General features: G+C 41.4%; 1 protein-coding gene across 1 annotated transcript in view; it reads left to right on the top strand.

Annotated features, from left to right (window-relative positions):
• Positions 1-22,942, top strand: part of LOC129087914 (collagen alpha-4(VI) chain-like) — an 89,876-nt gene that overhangs the window by 3,428 nt on the left and 63,506 nt on the right. The window contains 8 exon segments of the mRNA XM_054595004.1: positions 1,319-1,930; positions 4,376-4,963; positions 5,724-6,311; positions 9,323-9,952; positions 13,175-13,720; positions 14,132-14,686; positions 19,970-20,304; positions 21,378-21,456. Of these exon segments, the coding sequence (XP_054450979.1) occupies positions 1,319-1,930; positions 4,376-4,963; positions 5,724-6,311; positions 9,323-9,952; positions 13,175-13,720; positions 14,132-14,686; positions 19,970-20,304; positions 21,378-21,456 (3,933 nt within the window).

Below are 22,942 nucleotides of genomic sequence, written 5' to 3' on the forward strand. Positions count from 1 at the left end.
CCATACCTAGCTTTTACAATATTGTTGACTGTATTTTCTATGTTGTAATTTACATCCCCATGACTGTTTTTATAACTGGCAATTTGTACATATTAATCCCGTCTCTCTTTTTACCCATCCCTCAACCCGTCTCCCATCTGGCAACCATCAATTTATTTTTTTGTATCTATGAGTTTGTTTTTTTTTTGTTTGTTGTTTATTTTTTTTAAAGATTCGATACATAAGTGAAATTATATGGTATTTGTTGTTCTGTGCCTGACATTTCCCTTAGCATCACATCCTCTAGCTCCATCAATGTTGTTGCAAATGGTAAGATTTCATTCTTTTTTTTTTAATGACTGAGTAATATTCTATTTAATATATGTACCACATCTTCTTTATTCCTTTGTGTATCAATAGGTTACTCCTATATCTTGGCTATTTTAAATAATGCTGCAATGAACATAGTTGTGCATATGTCTTTTTGAATTAATATTTTGGATTTCTCCAGAAAATACAGAGCAGTGGAATTGCTTGGTCCTGTGGTAGTTTTGTTTTGAATTTTTTGAGGAACCCCCATGCTGGGATTGCACCGATTTACGATCCTCCCAATAGCGCATGAGAATTCCCTTTTATCCACATCTCACCAAAACTTGTTGCTTATTGATTTATTGACAATAACCATTCTGACAGGTGTGAAGTGATATATCATTGAGGTTTTAATTTGCATTTCCTCATTAATTAGTGACACCGAGAAGTTTTCAATTTGTCTGTTGGCCATCTCTGTGTCTTCTCCGGAGAAATGTCTATTCAGATCCTCTACCCATTTTTTAATCAGATTGGTTTTTTTTTTTTTTGGTGTTAAGTTGTATGAGTTCCTTATATATTTTTGGATATTAACCCTTTATTAGATGTATCATTGGTGAATATCTTCTCCCATTCAGTAGGTTGCCTTTTTGTTTTAAAAAATATGGTTGATGGTTTCCTTTGCAAGGCAAAAACTGTTTAGTTTGATGTTGTCCCAATTGTTTACTTTTTTTGTTTCCCTGGTTTCTTTTATTAAGTGTAAGGAATGAATAGGGGGCCATGGTCAGGGTTCTAACTGAAGGGTCAAATGTCTGTTACAGTGGAACAGAGGGTGGCAGGTGAACAAGGGTAGATGGCAGCCATGAGGCAGCAAAGATGATCATGTGCTTAGACTGCATGCATACTAATTATAGTCAAAGAGTTGTGCAGGAAGGCCTGTGGGTTGTAAACACACTGATTTAGGAGAGATATATTTACAACCAGTAGCTGTCAATTTTGTAATGTTTTATCTTAACTTGACTCTCTTCCCTAGTCTGCAGAGAGGCCTATGTGGGAGATGTCGTATTTCTACTGGACAGCGGCAATGACCCCCAAATTACCAACAATATGCGGTACTTCTTGATTCAACTGGTGAATAGCTTCAATGTCAGCAGAGAGAACATACGCGTGGGGCTGGTCCAGTACAGCGACGTGCCCCATTCCGAGTTCCTACTTTCCACGTACCACCACAAAAGTGACATTTTGAGTCACATTCGGAAGTTTCGATGGAAACCTAAGGGCCCTCAGGGCAACAAAATGGGCCTGGCCCTGCAATTCCTTCTAGGTCACCATTTCCAGGAAAGATCAGGGAGCCGAGCAAGCCACGGAGTGCCTCAGGTCACCATGGTGATCAGCAGCAGCCCAACTGTGGACCCTGTGGAGGAACCCGCTGAGGCATTTAGGAGGGCGGGCATCCTGCTTTATGCCATTGGCTTTAGAGGTACATCGAAGACAGAGCTCAGGAAGATTGCGAGCAGTCCTGTGGAGAAGTTTTTCTTTTTTGTCCCCAACTACTCTAATCTGGGCAGCCTCATCCAGAAGCTGCAGAAGGAGTTCTGTGAGACTTTGGCAAAAGCGGCTCAACCAGTTGACCACGTCTCTCCAGGTACAAAGGCTTTTCCCTTTTTATTTCTGATCTAGAAGTCACAGAACTCAAGGCTTTGTCTCTTATTCATCTCATCTAGTGTTCTTATTTTTCATGTGTGTGCATGTTTGATTTTGATATTAAAATTTCACTAAACCAACTGTACTCTTATGCCCTTTTCTAATCATTGACCCAAACTTATCAACTCATTTTCTTTTTTAAAAATCCTGTGGGTTTTATGCTGGTTCAAATAGGCATGTAGGATAAGGCTACTTTTAATGAAGGAAATATTTGTCCCTATGGTATTATTATTCCTAGATTAATTAACCCATATTGCCTGAATGGGGGGCCTAGAAGGGGAGGGGAGTTTAGATGACCCAGGAAGCTGGCTTATTTTACTGCTAGTGTGTTGCTCTAATATACTGGTTAAGAGGATGAATTTAGGGAGAAGAAAGATCTGGGTTCAAATCCTGAGTCTCCACTTTCTGACTGTATGATCTTGAACATGTTACTTTATCTCTTTGGTTCCATTAATTTTCTTTCTAGGATGATAGTACCTGCCTCAGAGACTTGTTGAAAGCATTACATAAAATTATACAAGTAAAGAGCTTATCACAGTGTTTAGCCCATCAGAGATGCCCATAAGCATTATGGTTATTACCTGTGATGATGTACTTGTCATCAGTTTTGTACTTCTGTTGGTGGTGATGGGGCATAAACTGGTGAAAAAATTTTTTTTTTACTCCTCACCCAAGGACATGCTTATTGATCTCAGAGAGAGGAGAAAGGAGGGGGAGAGAGAGAGAGAGAGAGGGAAAAAAACATCAATGTGAGAGAGAAACATTGATTGGTTGCCTCTTGCATGCATCCCAAGCCAGGGACTAAACCTGCTACCAACGTATGTGTCCTAACCAGGAATCAAACTCATGACTTTTGATTTATGGGAGGATGCTCCAACCAACTGAGCCACACTGGCAGGGGATGAAAAATCTTCATAAATTAATTACTAAACTCTGTAAGAAAGGACAGAATTTTTAAAAGAGAGAAGATTGCTTGTGGGTTCCATCAAAATCCACAAGAAGATAGAGCCTTCATTACTTATTCTTTATTTTGGTATTTCTACATAGGCCAGGTGAATTGGAAGAAGTGTTAAGACTTTTGAAGCATTTGACGCCACGGGTGTGTGGTGGTAATATTGCATTTGCACAGCCTAATTATATATCTTACTTTTGTATAGTGCTACCAGGTGTACAAAGATGTTTTATATACACAGTCATAACTAGCTTGCTTAGTTCTCTGTAGTTTTCAAAACTTGTTTGCATTGCCTATCTGACTGATAGATAGATACATAATACTTTATTTTTGGTTAGGTACCTAGGACAGTTAGTATTTGTTTTTACATGGATGAATAAGGCAATTTGTATTGTGTGCATTTTTCATGTGGAGAAACTGAGGTCAAATGTAACATAACTCAATGGCAGAGCTAGGACTTGATCCCAAGTCTTTTAGAGCAGATCCATTTCAATAGAAAGGTGTCTTAGGTTGTGTTCTCCAGGAGCAGAGCCTGAGGTGAGGATTTGGATGCACATTATTTGTTATGGAAGAGCTCCCAAAGGAGGTTGGTAAGGATGAAGGGGATGTAGGACAGAGAAGGCGAGGAAAAAAAGGAAGAAAGAAAGGCATGATTTTAGGTAAAAGTTCCACAGAGGGTAGTGTTAGCTTGATCCTACAGGAGAACTCAGGATTGTGTTGACACAAGGCAGGGAGCTAGGCTTTCATATATTGTAGGCAGAGCAGCTCCAGTACGCAGACAGAAGTCTTCCAAAGAGCAGTGTATATATAAATGGTAAAAAGGAATCCAGAAGGGCCTGGGCAGACCACTGATATTGTCTGCTACAGTAGGTTATCTTATTTTATCAAGGCAATCCCATGAGATTGTGAGGGCTGGTATAAAGATTTCAGTGCTACAGAGAGAGAATTGGGTCCCATAGAGATGAGTGATAAATAGCTTATGGGGCTATTAAGTGGTAGAGCTGTAATGAGAGGTATCATAAAACCTGGGATACTTTCTAGCTTTCTGATCTGTTGGTGCCAGCACTCTCCTAGAGACGAAGTTCATTCCCACTGGAGAGAGTACAGCCTCTTTCTCAGCGTGTTTGCTACATTTGTAGAAGTGTTTTTTCTCTTAAGGAGAGTTAAGGAATTCTCCAATGGGTTGCAAAGTTGGAGCTGTCAGCAGAACATGACGGAGGTCTCAGAAGGTGATGGACTGGAGGGAAGGAAAGGCACAAGGCATGCTGGCATGCTGCTGCTCTCCTGAGCACAGCATCGTTTGGGGTGTCCGAGGACCACTGAGTAAAGATTGCCTGGTATTGCTGTGCCTTCCTGTACACCATTTGGTTCCATTAGCTCTAAGCATTTTGAGTGAAGGTCTGCTCAAAATCCCTTTTGTCCTCTCTGTTGCAGTTTGCAAAGAAGTGGTCCTGGCAGATATTGTCTTTCTGGTAGACAGCTCAACCAGCATCGGACCCCAGAACTTCCAGAAAGTGAAGAACTTCCTTCGTTCTGTTGTCCTGGGGCTTGAGATTGGCAGGGACCAGGTTCAAGTGGGACTGGCTCAGTATAATGACAATGTCTACCCAGCCTTTCACTTGAACCAGTACTCGCAGAAGAATGTGATCCTGAAGCATATCCAGAACCTGCCCTACCGTACAGGAGGCACAAACACAGGGCTTGCCCTGGAGGTTATGAGGACCAGCTACTTGACCGAGGCCTCTGGCAGCCGGGCCAAGGATGGGGTTCCTCAGATAGTTATCCTGGTGACAGACGGGGAGTCAAATGATGAAGTCCAGGAGGCAGCCACCAGGTTGAAAGAAGATGGAGTTGTCATGTATGTGGTAGGCATCAACGTCCAGGATGTCCAGGAGTTGCAAAAAATAGCCAGTGAGCCATTTGAGAAGTTTCTCTTTAACACCGAAAACTTCAACATCCTTCAGGATGTCTCGCAAGGCATTCTTCAGACACTGTGCTCAGCAGTGGAGGGTAAAATGAAAGGTAAGAAGCTGTGTCAAGCCCAGCATTCCAACTGGGGTGCCTAATTGCAATGTGAGCCAGGGTACACTGAGTGCAGTGGAAGGTAGGAGAAGGAGCCGTCCGCCATCCCTGGTGAGAACCTGGGAGGCTTCCTAAATGAAGGAACATCTGAGCTGGGGATTGAAGGATGGATGAAGTTCTCATGGGTAGAAAAAAACACCCTGCCATGTTGGTAAGATGAAATAGCATAGGTTTTGAAGTCCAGAAGACATGGTTTCCCTTCCTTCCTTCCTTCCTTCCTTCCTTCCTTCCTTCCTTCCTTCCTTCCTTCCTTCCTTCCTTCCTTCCTCCCTCTCTCCCTCCCTCCCTCCCTCCCTTTCTTTCTTTCTCTGCCTTTGCTACTTTCTAGTTCTGTGAGCATGGGTGAACAGTTAAACTTTACTCCAGTTTTCTCATCTGCACAATGAAGATAATAATACTTGCCTAGCAGGATGGTTTATGAGAATTAAGTCAAAGTACATGAAAATCTCTAGCACAAAGTAACTGCTCAGTATGTGTTAACTTCCCTTGTCTCCTCCATTGGTGGAAAAAGAATAATTGAAAGATGCTTTAGTCTAACGAAGCAGACAACACAGGCAGGGTGGGTATAGGAAGGGGAGAGTCTGTGACAATCTTAGGTCCTCTGCACTAAACTACCCTTGTGTTCAATTTCCATGAGATCTTGATGTGATTTACTTTCTCCTCTGTGTCTTTTCCTCCCCCGTTCTCTCTTCAGATCCAGAATTCACCAAGGCCTATGCAGATGTGGTCTTTCTTGCCGACACCTCACAGGACACATCACAGGCCAGTTTCCAGCAGATGCGGGATTTCATCTCCAGAGTGATTGGCATGCTAGATGTTGGCAGGGACAAGTACCGGATTGGCCTGGCTCAGTATGGTGGTCAAGGTCACACTGAATTTTTGCTCAATGCCTACCAGAGCCAAGAGGAGATGATTGCACACATCCGTGAATACTTTGCACTCCGTGGTGGCTCCCGGAGGACAGGCAAAGCTCTGCGATACCTCCATGACACCTTCTTCCAGGAGGCAGCGGGAAGCCGATTTCTCCAGGGCATTCCCCAGTATGCAGTGGTCATTACATCAGGCAAATCTGAGGATGAGGTCTGGGATGCTGTGCAGATGTTGAAGGAAAAAGGCGTGAAGGTCATGTCTGTGGGTGTACAGGACTTTGACAGAAGAGAACTGGAGAGGATGGGGACCCCACCCCTTATATATGAGATGCAAGGACAAGATGGAGTCAGACAGAGGATACAAGATGTGAATGTGGGGATCCTTGGGATGGCGGAGACCGAGAAGGAAGCTACAGCAGGTAAGGTTTGGTCTCTAAGTGTGTGAGCCACCGAGAAGTCTTAGCATAACAGGAAAGTCTGGGGAAAGAGCAGAGAAGGGGGGCGGTTCTGGATTCCTCAGTACTGGGACACTAGCACTGGCAGATGGGGAAGGGGAAGGGGCATGGAGTTGTTTCAGGCACAAATGTTGTATTAGTTAACCATAGTCACAATGATGCTGCGTAACAAGTCATCCAAAAAGGCAGGGACTGAAAAGAACTATTAATTTTCATAGGTCTGCTGGGGGTCAGCTGATCCTCCTTGGGTTCACCTGAATGGCTTCGCTAATCTTGCCTGGGTTTATTCACAGATTTGGGATTTGGCTGAGGGTTGGCTGATCTCCCTTTGGCTACGTTCCATAGCTTTCTCTTATCTTTCTCCTGAGATCATTAGGCTAGTCTAGGCATATTCTTCCTGTGTCAATTGTAGAGGTCCAGGAGAGAAAGCCCAGTTGCATAAGCACTTTTCAGACTTCTGCTTCATCATCTGCTAACATTCTGTTGGCCAAAATAATTCATGTGGCCATGTCATCATCAATGGAGCAAGAAAGTATATTTCTACCATGGAAGTGAGGTATAGGGAGTAAATATTTCTGAACAGTAATCCATGTTACCATATGCCTTTTCCAGAAGGAGCATTCAGGCTTCTCTCCAGAGATTAAATAAAGTCCTTCTGTAGGTTGGCATTCAAAATGCTCAAGGGAGATGCTATTGGCATTTTGGGTGAAAGTTCATAGCGTAGGATTGCCTTTTGCACTGCTAGAGGTTTAATAGCCCTCATCCCTGCCAGTAGCATCCCTGAATCTTATGACAATCCAAAACATCACCATATATTTCCAAATGTCCCCTGGAGATGGGGGCCACTGTTGGTTGAGAGCCACTGAGCATTATTTCCTGCTAAGTTCTTTTGTACATTCTAACCACTAGGCAAGCTGAGCTACTCACCATTTGCTGTATATGTGTTATACTTTGTTATACTTTCCCACCTTTGTCTCTGCCCTGAATACTATACTACCAGCCTGGAATGACCACAGTCAAAACTTCATCCTTCAGTTCTTAAGTTACCTTCCTGATGGAACAACCCTACAACTTGAAGCTTGGTGTGGCTTCTAGTTGATCCTCACAGCTAGAAACAATCAATCCCTACTTTCTATGAACTAACGTGGTCCTGCCAAGACCTCTCAACATCTAAAGCTTGAGGGTTCGTGTAATTTCATATGCAGAAAAAGCAAACATATGTGAGACAGAAGAAGAAATCCAAGCAGTAATTATAAGGAACTACGGAAGCTTATGGACACTATATTAAGTAGAAACAAAACAAAAGGAGGACATAGCGAAGAACCTGGGAGGAATTGTGTTGGTCCCTTGATAATGGGTGTGATTTTAATACATAGGGAGAAGGGAGGAGGGTACTCTTGGTAGGGGGAAGACCATGAGTAAGTGTGTAAAAGTGGGAATGGACTGAATGAATATGGAAGGAGGTGGGGGGAAAAAAGGCACTACCTGGGATTGGGAGGAGGATTTAGAAGTAGGGAGGGATGAGATTTGATTAGGTAAGATGATCCCTGGTTATAAGGCCCCAAAGGCACTAGGAAGTAACAGTAGGCTTTTAAGCAGGAAAAATGACACAATCAAAGTGGTCTTTAAGGAAACCTTCAGTGTGCAGGCTGAATTCCACATTACACCTTTGACTCAGAAGGACTTCAAAGCTGAGCTGTCATCAGTCCGATAGGGAGGATGCCTATGTCTAGCCAATAGTGGCTTGGATAATGAGGAAAGGGGGTTAATCTGATGACAACTTTAAAGGCGAATAATAGCACTTGGTACCAGCAGGTGAAGGAAGGGGGCAGTCACCGATGCTTGGGGTTTCTAGAGAAGGTGTTTTAGACCTGGCAAAATCAGGGCCACATTCTTTTTTTTAAAACTGAGGATTGATTTTTGGTTCTTTATAAAAAAGGACCAAGGGGGAAATTTTAGGATTCCAAGAATCCAAAGTTAAGTCAAAAGATTATTCTGTTGCCCCATAGTCTCTCCTCCAAACTTTGTTTCATAATATTTTGTTGTTTACACTTTGCTACATGCTGATTTCATCCTCCTGTTTTTTATGTGCTTTTGGCTTTCTGCTAGGGAGATTTTAATTTTTTCCTACATCAAAGCAGATTTGGATCCGACAGATTATTTGTCCAATTTGGACTGGACAGAGTATTTTCTTCCCCCCCCGCCCCCACAGTAATAAGTGCTTTAAATTGTAAGAGTGGTGTTTAGACTCCTCTTAGGAGGGAATTTAATGCAGTTATAACTCCAATGCCCCATTTAAGGTAGGTTAAAAGGAAGAGTCTTTCATAGCAAAATAAAACAGCCAGTAGGCCCAACATTTGGACAAAAATTTTTGATGGGAACTTGCAATATTTCATGTTGCTGCTGTTGAAATAACGTGGAACTTGTAGAAAAAAGCACACAAGTGAATAGTCACAATTTACTATTTCCATCTTTCATCAGGGCAGAAGGAAAGTTATTAAATCCAGGTTTCAGGCCTATAAAAGAGAAATTGGCCCAGGGTTTCTTGAAACTAGAAAAATAAAGAAAAAACTAGTTAAGCAAGGCTCAGATACTTCTAATAGACTTAGATGAATTGAAAAATGACCTTAAAGCACTTTTTTGTAGATATACATATATTTACATATTTTGCAAGTGATGTGAATACTCTTTCATGTGAAAAATTTTGGGACAGGTATGAACCCTGTTATGATCTTTGACCATCATACTAAATGATGGACATAAAGACTTCTACTAAGTTCTAAAATGTATTAATATAAGTTACTATAACATTATTACAACTTGTAATACTAAACATTACAGTATATAAAATAAATATATAATCATCATGATATATTAAAATATAGCATAACCTTCTATACAAAATTAATGTTGTCTTTATTATTCTGTTCTCATGCTAAAATAAAGCCCTTCCTTTTGTTTTTGTTTGTTTATAGCATGTCCAACTGCTATTCCTGCTGATTTAGTATTCCTGGTTGAGAAATTTAGCAGGGCCATGCAACAGAATTTCCAACACGTTGTCAATTTCTTAAAGGCCACCGTTAGCTCTCTAAGCATTCATCCTGATTTTGTGAGAATCGGCTTGGTGTTTTACAATGAGAAACCACGACTTGAGTTTTCACTGGATGCATTTCAGACTCCAGCCAAAATCTTGGAGCATTTGAACAAATTAACTTACCAGGAAAAAAGAGGAATGACCAAGACTGGTGTTGCCTTGGATTTCCTAAGGGATGAGGTTTTCATTCAGGAGAAGGGCAGCCGTGCCAAGCAAGGTGTGAGGCAGATAGCTGTGGTCATCACGGAAGGCTCCTCTCAAGACGATGTGTCCAGACCAGCTTCTCTCCTCCGTAGGGCGGGGGTTACCATCTATGCGGTGGGCACCCAGCTTGCCTCAGAGAACAGGGACCTGGAGAAGATAGCAACATATCCTCCTTGGAAGCATGTCATCCCTCTGGAATCCTTTTTGCAGCTCTCCATTGTGGAAAGAAAGATTAAGAACCAGCTCTGCCCTGACACTCTGAGCAAAGCATTGTCCCCTAGTGAGATCGGCAATGTTCTAAAAGAAGGTAGGAGGACCTTCCCCACGTTTGATCTATCTTTTTTTTATGTTTACTCTGCTTTCTCCATACATCCATTCATCTCCTCTCCCTCTCTCTTTCCCCATCCAAGAAAAGATTTTGGAGTCCATTTATTAAGAAACTGAAAGACAAAACTTATGACATTAGAATTATTTTGTCTTGATTCTGAACAGTGCAGAAGAATGTGAAGTCAACAGTGAACATTACTTCCTCTTTTTACCTTACCCCTCATCCATTTGAACAATCTGATGAAAATATATGTATATTTACAGTAGAGGACCCAGGAATCTGAATATAGCTTTACCAAATCTTAAGTCATATAAAACTGGAAATCATTTCTAAAAAGATATAAACATTCTCAAAATTAAAAAATTTTAACTTAATAGATGAATATTTTAATCTTTCATGTAGGACCAACACTTCTTTGAATATGAGCCCTACTGTTTGGAATTTTGTGTATTTTCATCAATCACCCAGTAGTGTATTTTCTATAGTTTCCAGTTTCTTTAAAATGAAAAGATAGCTTAGCCACTTTTGAAACAATCTGAGTACAGAAATCGTTATTGATTTTTATGATCTCAAAAATTCAATCTTTTATAGTGTTATCTAGTACACCAGCAATTTCTTTGACAACAACTTACCTTTATTGGCTTCTCTAAGCAGTTAACCTGGTTTTCATAGATGTAATAAACCTCTTTTGTTCACACCCATATTCTGCTGATTTTGTACAATATTTGATTTGTTGTGTAATTATAATAACAAAACTGCCATAAACAGGCTGAGGATGAGCATGCATTGCGCTTGGCAGGCTTATCCTTCCATTGAGCAAAGCAGAGTTTTGTCGTGTTCAACTGCGGAGCTTCTGGAGGAGGGCACTCAGCGCACTGTGGAAGTACCGCTCATGTGTTACAGAGAGAAGGGAGCGCGTCAAGTATCTGGGGGGCCACTTATCTGGGGAACCACTTATGAAGAGATTGGTTAGGAAACTTCCTACTATATGTGCAGTTGGAAAAAAAAGACCACCAGAAAAAGAATACCATAACAGTAAAGAATGTTCACCTTGGGGTCAAAATGCCTAAATTTTAAATCCAGAATTTGCCACTTACTGGCTGTTATCATTATCTTTCAGTCTGTTAGTCTGCTTGTCTATTTTTGTCCACCCATGCCAGGATTTCTTAGATTAAAATCAGAATTAGAGAAGGAAGATAACTTGAAATGTCAATAATGAACTTAAAAATTCAAGGCTGTGATTGTATCTTCAGGGGAAAATGACTACGCTTTTATTTTTTTTAAACAATCATTAAATGATCTTGTAATCTTTTGATTACTTGTGCTGAGGTTTAGTGATTTAAAATAGATAAATTTCCATTTTTTTTCTTTGGTCTATTTCCCTGTCCTAGGAATGAGGAACAAAATCATTAACTATGAATTTCATTTCCTTGTGCAGCCCTCACCTCTGATCCGCAGGAAAGGAGAAAAGGCCCCTTTCTCTCCTTCTAATTCACCAACAATATAAAAACTTGAGAGCTGATTTCTTTCCCAGACTGTATAGCAGCTAAGACGAAACCTGAAATCAGTCCAAAGTATAGAGGAGATGGGGTTGGGGGTGCTTATAGGTAAACAGTCTGCCCTGGCTGATCCTAACGTTTGTAATATCTACCATTTATTGGTCACCTGCTATGTTGTCAGCCACTCTGTTAAGCACTCTGTGTATGTAACAGATGTGGATGCTTAGAAGCAGCCAGAATGTAAGAAATATCTTTCTCCCCTCACCCCACCCCCAACCACGGCCTCCAAATCTTCATCTGCCAAGATGTGCAAGAATGTGTAGTGCCAGGCAGTGTTCAGGTCTCTTGGCTCCTCTGGACAGTGCAAAGGCCCTGGGCCACCGTGGCCCTTTTCTCAGACTTGGGCTAGCTATCTACCTGTCACCAGTGGGTTCTGGGTTCCAGCAAAGTCCGAGTTTATGGCTCCCTTTTTTTTTTTAAAGATTTTATTTATTTATTTTTAGAGAGAGGGAAAGGGAGGGAGAGAAATGTCAATGTGTGGTTGCCTCTCGTGCGTCCCTAACTGGGGACCTGGTCAGCAACCCAGGTACGTGGCCTTACTGGGAATCAAACTCGTGACTCCTTGGTTCTCAGGCTTGTGCTCAATCCACTGAGCTACACCAGCCAGGGCTCTGCCTCTTTTTTTCATAATTTTCCCTTCATTCCCCAAGCATTTGGCAAATACCGTAGTAGCAGATGACTACTCCCTACACCCTTCTAAGCCACACCCCTTACAATGTCTGCTCCTCTAGTGTGGGGATGCCCAGTGAAATCTGAAATTCATTCAAATAAACAGGAAATACCTTTGTTTTGGTATATATGTCTCACATACTGGCTGGACTAAGGTACTTCCAAATAAAGGCAACTCCTTTCTCAGACCACTTCCCTTTCAGCCAGAAAACATTAAGAAGCTCTTGATTCTTCCCTGGGTCAAGGAAATCCAGACATGAATTAACACAAGGCTGGGCTGCCCTTCCTGAAAGGTGTGAGGAGAAAGTCATGTTTCATTCTTTCTGAGGAATCTGCTAGGTGACAACAATAAAACACTGGGTGAACTTAACCATGAATTTTTAATACTCAACTCTCCTATGTTTCCATAATCTTTTTTTAATCCTCACAATCAACTCACTGAGCAGGTGTTAAGATTCTTGTTTGACACCTTAGGAAACTGAGATGCAAAGGGGCACACTTGCTAGTAAGTGGTAGAGATAGAGTCTAAAACAGAAAACTTTAAGTTCATTTAAATTAATTATAAATTCCAGAAAGTGCCCATTTATTTAAAAATCATGACTTTCATGAGAAGCAGGAGTATTGGATCCTGAGACAATTCACAGACTCAAATATGCTCTGATATTTTACTTGTAGTTGTTCTCAACTTCCCTGTTTGAGAAATGTCAAGTAATATGTGCTTCATGTCTCAAGTGGGGTTCACCAGAAACAGACTCTGAGACAATGATCTAGTTGCAAGTGGTTTATCTGGAAGGTGACTCCAGCAGGGCACACTGGTAGGGGAATAGGGATGAGAGAGAGGAAGAGGAGGCAGACAATCCAGGTGAAGTTACCGAGCAGGTCATTGCTGTAGGCAGCTGGGGCTCAGCTCTTTTGGGACCACACACTATCTCATCTCCTTTCTAATGAGCTGCTGCTTCTTCTTATTGCCTAGGCTGTGAGCGCATTGAGAAGGCAGATATTTACTTCCTTATTGATGGGTCTGGCAGCATCCAACAAGACAATTTTCTTGAAATGAAGGTGTTCATGAAAGAGGTGATAAAGATGTTCCGTATCAGGCCTGATGGAATACAGTTTGGAGTCGTTCAGTACTCAGACCAAATTAATAAGGAATTTATCCTCAGCCAGTATCACAGTGAGACAAGTCTGAAGGTAGCCATTGATAGCATCCGGAAGAGTGGAGGTGGCACCATGACAGGTCAGGCCTTGAGAAACATGGCTCAGATCTTTGCAGACACTGCTCGCAGCAACGTGCCTTGGTATCTCATAGTTATCACTGATGGAAAATCTTTGGACCCAGTGGCTGCGGCTGCAAAGGCATTGAGGAGCAACAGAGTCAACATTTATGCCATTGGGGTCCGAGATGCTAACATTGCTGAGCTTAAGGAGATCGCTGAAGACAAGGTGTCTTTCGCATCTGAGTTTGATTCATTGAAGGCCATTCAACAAGAAGTGGTAAAAGACATCTGCTTCTCAACTAGTAAGAATTTTCCTTCAATCTCTCTTTCTCTCTCCATCTCTCTCTCTCTCTCTCTCTCTGTCTCTGTCTCTCTCTCCCCCTCTCCCCACAAATATACATGTCTAATCGATGTGAACAGGCTTCATTCTTGAAATGGGGATTCCCTAGTCCAAAAGTGAGTATTGGACAGAGTGACCATGACCTAGACTGAACAAAACTGGTCACATTTTATGTCTTTGTTATACAGCTGTGTCTATTTTGAGACTGGTTTGTGCTGGGTCATAGAAAATTTATTTCATTGACTTCCTCTCCTTCCTTCTTTAAAAATCTTTTCATGCTGTGTATCTGCCACCTCAGACTGTCTCTGAGAACTTGTAATTAATTTCAGGCTTTGAGTGAATGTTCTGTTCTGCTCCTCCCCAGCCCTTCCAGCCTGTAAGGAGAAGGAAGCTGACATTATCTTTCTGATAGATGGTTCAGAATCCATCTCCTCAAGAAACTTTGAAAAGATGAAGGAATTCATGAAGAAAATGGTGAATCGATCTAATATTGGTGTTAATAGAATTCAGATTGGCCTTTTGCAGTTCAGCTCAAGTGCCCGGGAAGAGTTCAAGCTCAACTACTCCTTCTTAAAGGAGGAAATTCTCGAAGCCATCTCAAATGTTCAGCAGATGTTTGACGGCACCCACACTGGGAAAGCCCTGAATTTCACTCTGCCTTTTTTTGACAGTTCAGCAGGAGGCAGACCCCATGTTAGTCAATATTTGATTGTGATTACTGATGGGGTGGCCCAGGACAATGTAGCCATACCAGCCAAGGCCCTCAGGGACAGAAACATAATTATTTTTGCCATTGGTGTAGGACTAGCTGAAAAGTCTCAGCTTTTGCAGATTACTAATGACCCCAACAAAGTGTACTATGAAGACAATTTTGAGTCCCTGAAGAATCTGGAGAAGGAAATTTTTGACAAGGTCTGCAGTCCACAAGGTGAGTGACAGAGGGTTTGTTATTTGATCCACAAGCCCATCATAAGTGTCAGGGATCCTGTTGGCTCTCTTAATAAAACTGATCCTTCTAGCGGGGGAAGAGGGGTGGAGGGAAGATCACCTTGCGGGGAAGGCAACTGGACTGAACTCTTACTGCTGTTACTCACCTTCTCCTGGGCATTCTTTAAGTCAGTCCCTGGCTGTCACAGCTCTGGCCTCCAGAGGCCTGAACTTTCTCAGAACTCTGTCTCCAGGAAGCCTTCACAAATGTTCCCTTTATTCCTTGTAGATACATGAAACCAGACTGGAATGTGTAAACACAGCTTACTGAAGATTGGGGCATATTGAAAGAGAAATAGGAACAGAGAATAATATCAATTAGATAGTGGTTCATACGAAATACTCTTTTCTATGGGGCTCTGGACAGTCGTCTCTCTACTTTGTTGCTAATTGGCTTCCATATGGCTGAGGTCATCCTCCATCGCATGTTATCTCCTCAAGCTTTTATCCAAAACAGCAAGGTCCATAGACAAAGGTTCCTTTTCCCAACAGTCTGGATCTGTTCTTTTGACCTTGTCTTAAGACTTGCCTTTCAGTGGGTGATTGACCTGGGAAATGTCTTCGTGGATGACTCTACCTCCTTTCCACAGGAAGTGAGATTCTACAGCACACCCACATCATAATCAGGATTGCTAACCTTTAGATGGTGCTTTATGTTTGTGCCAGTGGCTGTTGCAAGGGCTTCCATATATTAAAACATTAAATTCTTCACATAACCCTATGGAATAGATACTGTTTTGCAGAGGAGGAAACCAAGGCACAGAAAAATTAGGTTATTTGGCCCAAGTAAAGAGCAGAGCTGAGATTTGAACTTGAGTAAGTCTAGTTCTAGAATTTGTGTACTAAATACTGTTCTATATTGCTCTTTCATATATGTAGTATAGCAGAGCATAATAGGGCCTCTCAAACTTCAACACTCATTTGAATTACCTGGAGATCTTTTTAAAATGCAGATTATGATTCAGTAGTTCTGGGTAGGATTCTTTTACTAACAAGCTCCCAGGTGATGCTGATTCTGCTGTTTCTCAAATCACTTTCAGTACAAAGCTAGCAGAGCACGGCATAATGAAATATAGTATAATATAGAAGTGTTGCATAGTATGATATACAGTCATATGTCACTTGGCTATGAGGATACCCTCTTTTTAAAAACATTTTTAAAAATTTTTCAGTTGCAGTTAACATACATTATATTAGTTTCAGGTGTAAACCCTGGTGATTAGGCATTATATAACTTACTAAATGATCGTTCTGATGAATCTCATACCCATCCAACACCATACATAGTTATTAGAATATTATCCCCTATGCCGTGCTTTACATCCCCATGACTATTATATAAAAGCCAGTTTGTACCATGAGGCTACCTTTTGAGCAATGCGTCCTTAGGCGATTTCATCGTTCTGTGGACATCACAGACAGCGCTCACACAAACCTAGATGGTATATCCTACTACCGTAATTGTGGGTGCTATACTTTTGTAGGACTGGTAGCACAGTAGGTTTGTTTACACCAGTATCACCACAAATAAGTGAGTAGTTGTAGTGTAAACCCTGACTGTGGGCTTTTCTTTTTGTCCACCAAGTGCCTGGTGTAAGCTTCCATTGCCAAAGGCATCCTTTTCGAAGAGATATGTGCTTCAAAGAAGTCTGGAATAAACACAGAGTCCACCTCACTAGATAAAGAGTCAGGCCATCTCCCCGGCTGAGGCTCCTTTGTTTGAGAGATGTAGGTTGATTTGGATAACTGATTATTTGGGCCACTTGTTATATTTTTCTTGTGCTTTACATTCACCCTCGTATGTTTTAAATTAACTAATAACAACTGAACTGCAAAACAGCCCCCTCCTCCCTTATGCTTCACCCCAATAAAAGCAGCACCCCAGGTCTCTGCACTCTTTCTTCCTACCTGTAATCAATATTGCTGTGTTCCCGCTGGTGTACCTGTATAGCCCAGGGCCTGTGAGTAATAAGCTTTTTTTTTTTTTTTCAAAGTTCTCTAACGGTTATTGCCGAAGGTCATCTTGCAATGTAATAAGGACCTCAGGGTTGGTCCAGTTTAACATACACTTAGAAAGAGGAGCTGTCTGTGGAAAGGTCACTGGGGCCCAGGTGAGTGCCCCCAGGCATTTCTAGCAATCACATTACTATCCATAGACTGAGACCAGCACAGAAGAGTAATACATTCCACTAAGACCTTATCATGGCTACAGTATCACTAGGCAATAGGAAGTTCTGGCTCCATCGTAATCTTCTGGGACCACAGATGTGTATGTGTCTGTCGTTGACTGAAATGCCATTACGAGGTTCATGATAGTAGTATAGTATAGAATAGCATGGAATGTCATTGAATGGTATAATATGGTATAGTAATGTATAGGATGGTATAGTGAAGTACAGTATAGTATGGAATCATGGAGAAGAGTATGTAATGGAGCTCTTAAGTCCAATATTCCTATATCAACCGCATGTGAAGCGGATGCTATTGTTATGATACTCCAGTTTCCAGTATCGTCATGAAAAAAATAAGACAGGTGAAGAAGCGCAGGTGGGAAGTAATGGAGGCAGGGCTGGACTGCCCAGCAGCTGGTGTCAAAAGCTGGAGCCAGTGTTCTAGAGTATTAAATTAATATTTTTATTTACAGTGTCTGAAGAATATCCCTACCTTGCAGTGTCCTTCATGAACTCAGAAATCAATTGAAAAGAGGACATGTATAACATGTTTTAAGTAAGCATGGATTATGGTCTGTCCTGCATGAAGCAGTTCAGATTCTTTGGAAATTAAAGTCATATTTTTGTGTTCGTATGCACCTGTGTATTATCCAAGAGAGGAAAATAAATAGAGGATTCCAGCTTCTCCTTTCAGTTCATTTTGCACCACGCAGTTAATTAAGATTTATATTTATTTTCAACATTGTCTTTTAGCTTTTTTGATATAGTTAGCTGGGTACTTTAATAATAGCTGGCTTCTAAGTAATTCTAGAATTCTAGGGTCATAAAACTAAATCATAAAGACCTTAGAGATTATCTGATGAGGTTCAAACCTGCTCCATTAACAGGGAAAGAAAATGCCCCTTCAGTTACAGAATAAACCTGGCTGAAATGTCCCTGGGGAAAATGTAAATGAGAAATGTTGGAATAACATACCATATTGCAAAAAGGAAATTTCTTTTTTTCCCCCTAAAAACAGATGTGATATAAAAATGGGATTTACATCTGTGCAAACTCCTTCTGGCGAACTTCAATTAGAGATTTAAAAATGAAAACAAACTCAAGATGTTTTATATGTGAAAGGAAGGGAGGAAGTAATTTTCTACTTTGGCAACCCCAGAACCATATTTGGCCAGCTCGCCTGGGGTATGATATGTATGGGATGGAAAACTCATGGCTCACCCCTTGATCTGAGGTCCCTGAGAAACTTAAGCCACTGTTTTGTAACCCTTTTTACTGGTGAAAGGTTCAGTATTTATTGATTTTTATCAAAATTGCCCACTTCCCTACCACATGCAGTTTTGTTTTTATTGATTTTGAGCCAAAAATTCCAATGAGTGCCAGTCTAAGGAGGAAATGTCCACATGTCCTGGCCTGCCCTGGGCAGTGCCGAGTTATGTCTGTTATCCAGAAGTAACTAATAATAGTGACCCTTTTATGGCTAATAAGTTACATATTGACATTCATTCAGATTCTAATCCAGGTGCATATGTGACCATTAACTCTTACCTCTTCAGTAGAATTTTGTGGATGATTTTATTTACCTGTGAGTGGGTGGGCATAGACTGAAAGTGAAACCAGAAAAGTCGGAGTTCATGCTGCCTGTCACTGCCAGAACCAATACGCACAGACACGGACTGACTCTTTACAGGCGTTGTATTCAGGTGGTTGGTGATCTGAGAAGATGGCAGGTTATATACACTAACAGGCTATCTTACATTTCCTTCAAGACAGCCTTTTCATAAGGACAAAAAAGTGTAGGTGAGGGATTTAGAATTCAGGAAAGAGGTTAATCAAATAAAAGCTGCAGTCTGGTAATTTCCCTAACATCCTTTCATCCGTTGACCGGTGCTTTTCTATCTGTGTTCTGTGTCCTGGTAGATTTTCTTTATCTGTGTTCTGGGCAACAGGGTGTCTCTTTCTGGGACACAAGGGCTCAGGTGCCAACTTGATTGCTACTCTTCAGGGGCACAAAGGTTGACTTGCTTGTGGTCTCCTGGAGTCAGGGTGGGCCACACCTTCAGTTCTGAAACAATAGCTTTTTACATACATTAACTATTAAGCTTACTAACTATTACCTTAATCTAGAAGTTTCCAACTCTTGAGTTCTCCCCTCAAAAGATCAATGGACCTTCAAATTCTAGTTATACACTTTCAGGAGGGCTTAAAAGTTTTCAGGTGGAAGTAACAGAAAGTTGGGAGTGATCATCAGTCCTGATCTTTTGTAATATGTTCCCCTGAAACAAGGTATGTGCGTGGGTGGTGAATGAGGAAGAAAACTTCCATGAGAAAAAGAAGTAGTACAGTTTGTGCTGAAAGAGACTCGAGGCTCATTTACATTCTCTTTTTCATTTGTCAAACATTTAAGGAGCATCTATTTGTATTAGGCACTGGGAAAGTAAGACATAGTCCTACTATCAAGGAATCCTTGTTGAGTGGTAGAGAACGCCAAGTAAAATAAATCAAGGGAATTTGATAATTCAACATGAAGAGCTAGGGATGTGAGTCAAAAAGAACTTTAGGGAGGGGGCTTCTTAAAATGATATTTGAAAGGTTACTTGAACTGCAACTTGAAAGATATGAACAAGTTAACAAAACTGGGATTGAGGGGATGGGAAAGAATACCAGGTAAGGGGAATAGGACCTGCAAAGGCATAGAGGTATAAAACAGTATACCATATTTTGCTGTGCATAATGCACACTTTTTTTGCCTAAATTTTTGAGGGAAAAATAAGGATGTGTGTTATATATGGGTATAATGATTACATACCTTGGGTATAATAATCCCCTGTATAATGCACATAAAAACATGGGTATACATTATACACAGCAAAATATGGTATATCAGTTAGGTTTTGCTGTGTAACAAACTTCTCCTAAATCAAACAGCAACCTTATACTTCTGTGGGTAGTCTGAGGTTCTTTTTTCAGGGCAGTCTTGGCTGATAACTTCTGGGCTTGGTCATGCATCTCTAGATGACTAATTTGATTTTTTTTCTCCCCCACCTTCAAAGGATGCAACATAGATTTGTCTGTAGGAATTGATAACTCCATTCCTACAAGACAAAATCAGGAGAAGCTTCAAGAGCTACTGCCAGAGCTGATGGAACAGTTGGCCTTTCTTCCTAACATCAGCTGTAGTGTTCCTGGTCAGATCAACACGAAGTTTCGCTACTTGGTTCCTGATGCAAATGGCCGGCCTATCTTTGACTCAGGCTTTGATAAATATAGTAAGGAAATCATTCAGAAGTTCTTGGTTCATCAGTTTGCCAAGAGCAACAGTATGGATGCAGACTTTTTGCTATCCTTGGGAGATAATGCTATCATCTCCTCTTCTGCTAATGTGAAGGTAATGAATGCTGAGAAGGCAAGGCAAGTCAAAGAGCCATCCTGCAGCGTCTGGGTGGGAGGAGGTGGGGATAAGGTTTTCGGAACTGAGGCCAACTCAACTGTTGGTCCCTGGAGATTTTATGTAAAGAAAAACCATAGTCTTATCCAGTAAAAACCAACAAGAGATGTACTTTGATGAGTCAACAGATATGTACTAAGCCCTAGAGGCTCTGTGCTGAATAACGCCAGCAGGGATGAAAGGATAAAGTCCCCTCAAGTCACCCACCGTTGAGTCACCTAGGCTGTTCCATGGAATAATCCATTCCAAAGACCACTGGAAGGTATCTGAGATTTCCTGGTTCCTTATGGTCGCTGAATGCCATGTAGAATAGGGCCCATTACTTTTGCAGCGAGCACACTGAACTGCCTTCAGTGATAGCGATGGCTCTCCAGTGCAGCCTGCCTCTTCCCTTCTTAGTGCCTCAAAACTTTCCACCCCCAGAGGTCCACAGAGATTGCAAGATCTCATGTGACATTTATTAAGAATACATACATTTGACGTCTCCAAGCTTTAAAGGTTACATTTATTTTTCCCTTTGGTCGTGCATCCAATGAATGTATTTCTTGACTGGTATAATTCATTTTTTAAAATTAAAATTTTCTATGAGTAAAGGTAACACATTAATTGTAGAAAATGCAACAGTTTTTTTCTGGTATTTTTTACATTGATAAATAAAGATGAATATTGCAAGACAATTTTTGGAAGGTATTTTTAAGGGGACATGTTAAGCTGGTCCAAATTCTTTTTCTTTTTTTTGGTGGGGGGAACTGAGGGCGAATTGAAGTAAACATGAATGTGTAATAGAATAACAAATGGGTAAAAGGGAACAGGGTGAAAGGCTGGATACAACCAGGAAAACTAACCTTATTCTTGCATTTTAAAGAAATGTGCAATTTATAGCATCCATCTTCTCCATTCCCTTTCCCTCCTCCCCTCCCCCCCTGCCTCCCTCCCCATCACCCTTCCTGTCTCCTCTCTTCTCTATTTCTCTCCCTCCCCACTTCTTCCATCCCCTGTCCTCCACCAAACAGGTCCTTTTAGTGTTTACAGATGGACTGGATGATGACTTAAAGAGACTGAAGGAAACATCTAAGATTCTCCGCGGCAAAGGCAAGTGCATGGAGTTGCCCTGCCTGGGCCTCACTCCTCTCCCATGGTGCGAGGTGCACTGGACTCTGTGAAGCCTCCTGTATGCTAACCCAGCTGAGAGGGGCACAGTACCCACCAGGCTATTATTACCCAGTCTCCCTCTTCATATGCTCCCCCCATTCCTAACACTGACTAAGGGGCTTTCTGAGACAGGACTGTCCAAGTACCAGCCTGGCAACTCTTTTTGAGGGCGAGGTCAGGAGTGAAGGTGCAACTCCTGCTCCATGGTGAGTGGGAGCCGATTGCTCTTTTATGCTGCCTAGGAGTACACATGCCTCTTTGACCTAAACTCTGGAATCAGCCTGAATCTGGACTTTGCTCTTTCTACTGCCCTTTCTCCCTTGTTTACTCCCTAATTCTTCCTCCTTTTCTATCTCCAAGGGCTACTGATAATCTATGTGGCATCTTTGTGAAATTAGAAAAAGGTGCCCAGTGCCCTGGCGGGTGCCATCCTGTGCCTGGGCACCTGGCTTGGTGAGTGGTGTGCTGGCTGCATTTCCGTGTCCACCAGCTCCCTAGTGGGGTGGCCCTGGGCAGTACCTCTGTACAACTGTGCCGGGTTACCCTGGCTAGTCCCAGATTTTGCTGCATAGTCTCAGGCCAACTCAGGATGAACAACCAGCAACATGACTTGTTCAAGCTCCCTTCCTCCTTTTCCCTTCTCAGTGGGGTATGTTCAATGTGTTCTGGGAATGACGTTTTCCCTTGGTTAACAATGTGTTGGAATATTTTTTTATTACAATTTGTTCCCAACTAACTTACCACATAGACGGCTACTGGAATTTTAAATTGTTGCAACTTTTCTGGGAGAAATTTGGGAGTCTATGACAAAAGACTGCAAACTTTGCCTGTGCATTAGATGAGCAATGCCATTTCCAGGAATTTATTTTCAGGAATAATTAAGAATATGTATAACAATTTTTAACCACAAGATTGTTAAACAACTTTCTTGCCAATAGCAAAACCAAATGTGTGTGTGAATTTACTGTTTAAAATATTAACATTTGCTCTGAAATTCTAGAAACAGTAATTTCTAGTCAAGTTTGAAGGGTCCTTGTTCATTTGTTCTTTATTACGTGGACAAATCCAGATGATCTGTTAGCTCCTGATTCAGTAGAATAACCTAGGTTATACTGTAATAGCAAATAACCTCCAAATGTCAGTGGTTTATAGAAGCAAGAGTGTATTCATTTTATGCCTGATGCTCACACATATATGTTGCATGCTTATCACTCAAGGACCCAGGCTGAAGGAGGGGTCTATTCCTGTAGCAGGGGAGAGGAAATTAGGCAAATTGTTCCCTACTCTTAAAATTTCTCCAGGGAGTGATGCATATCACTCTGTACACATTTAATTGGTCAGAGCAAATCATATGGACAGTTCTAACTTTCATGAGATAGGTCATATTTTCACAGGGAAGGAACTGAGGCTTAATGAGAGTTTATAA

This window comes from Pteronotus mesoamericanus, unplaced genomic scaffold, assembly GCF_021234165.1.
Source record: "Pteronotus mesoamericanus isolate MK-2021 breed Mesoamerican mustached bat unplaced genomic scaffold, CSHL_Meso_final scaffold_54, whole genome shotgun sequence".
NCBI lineage: Eukaryota > Metazoa > Chordata > Mammalia > Chiroptera > Mormoopidae > Pteronotus > Pteronotus mesoamericanus.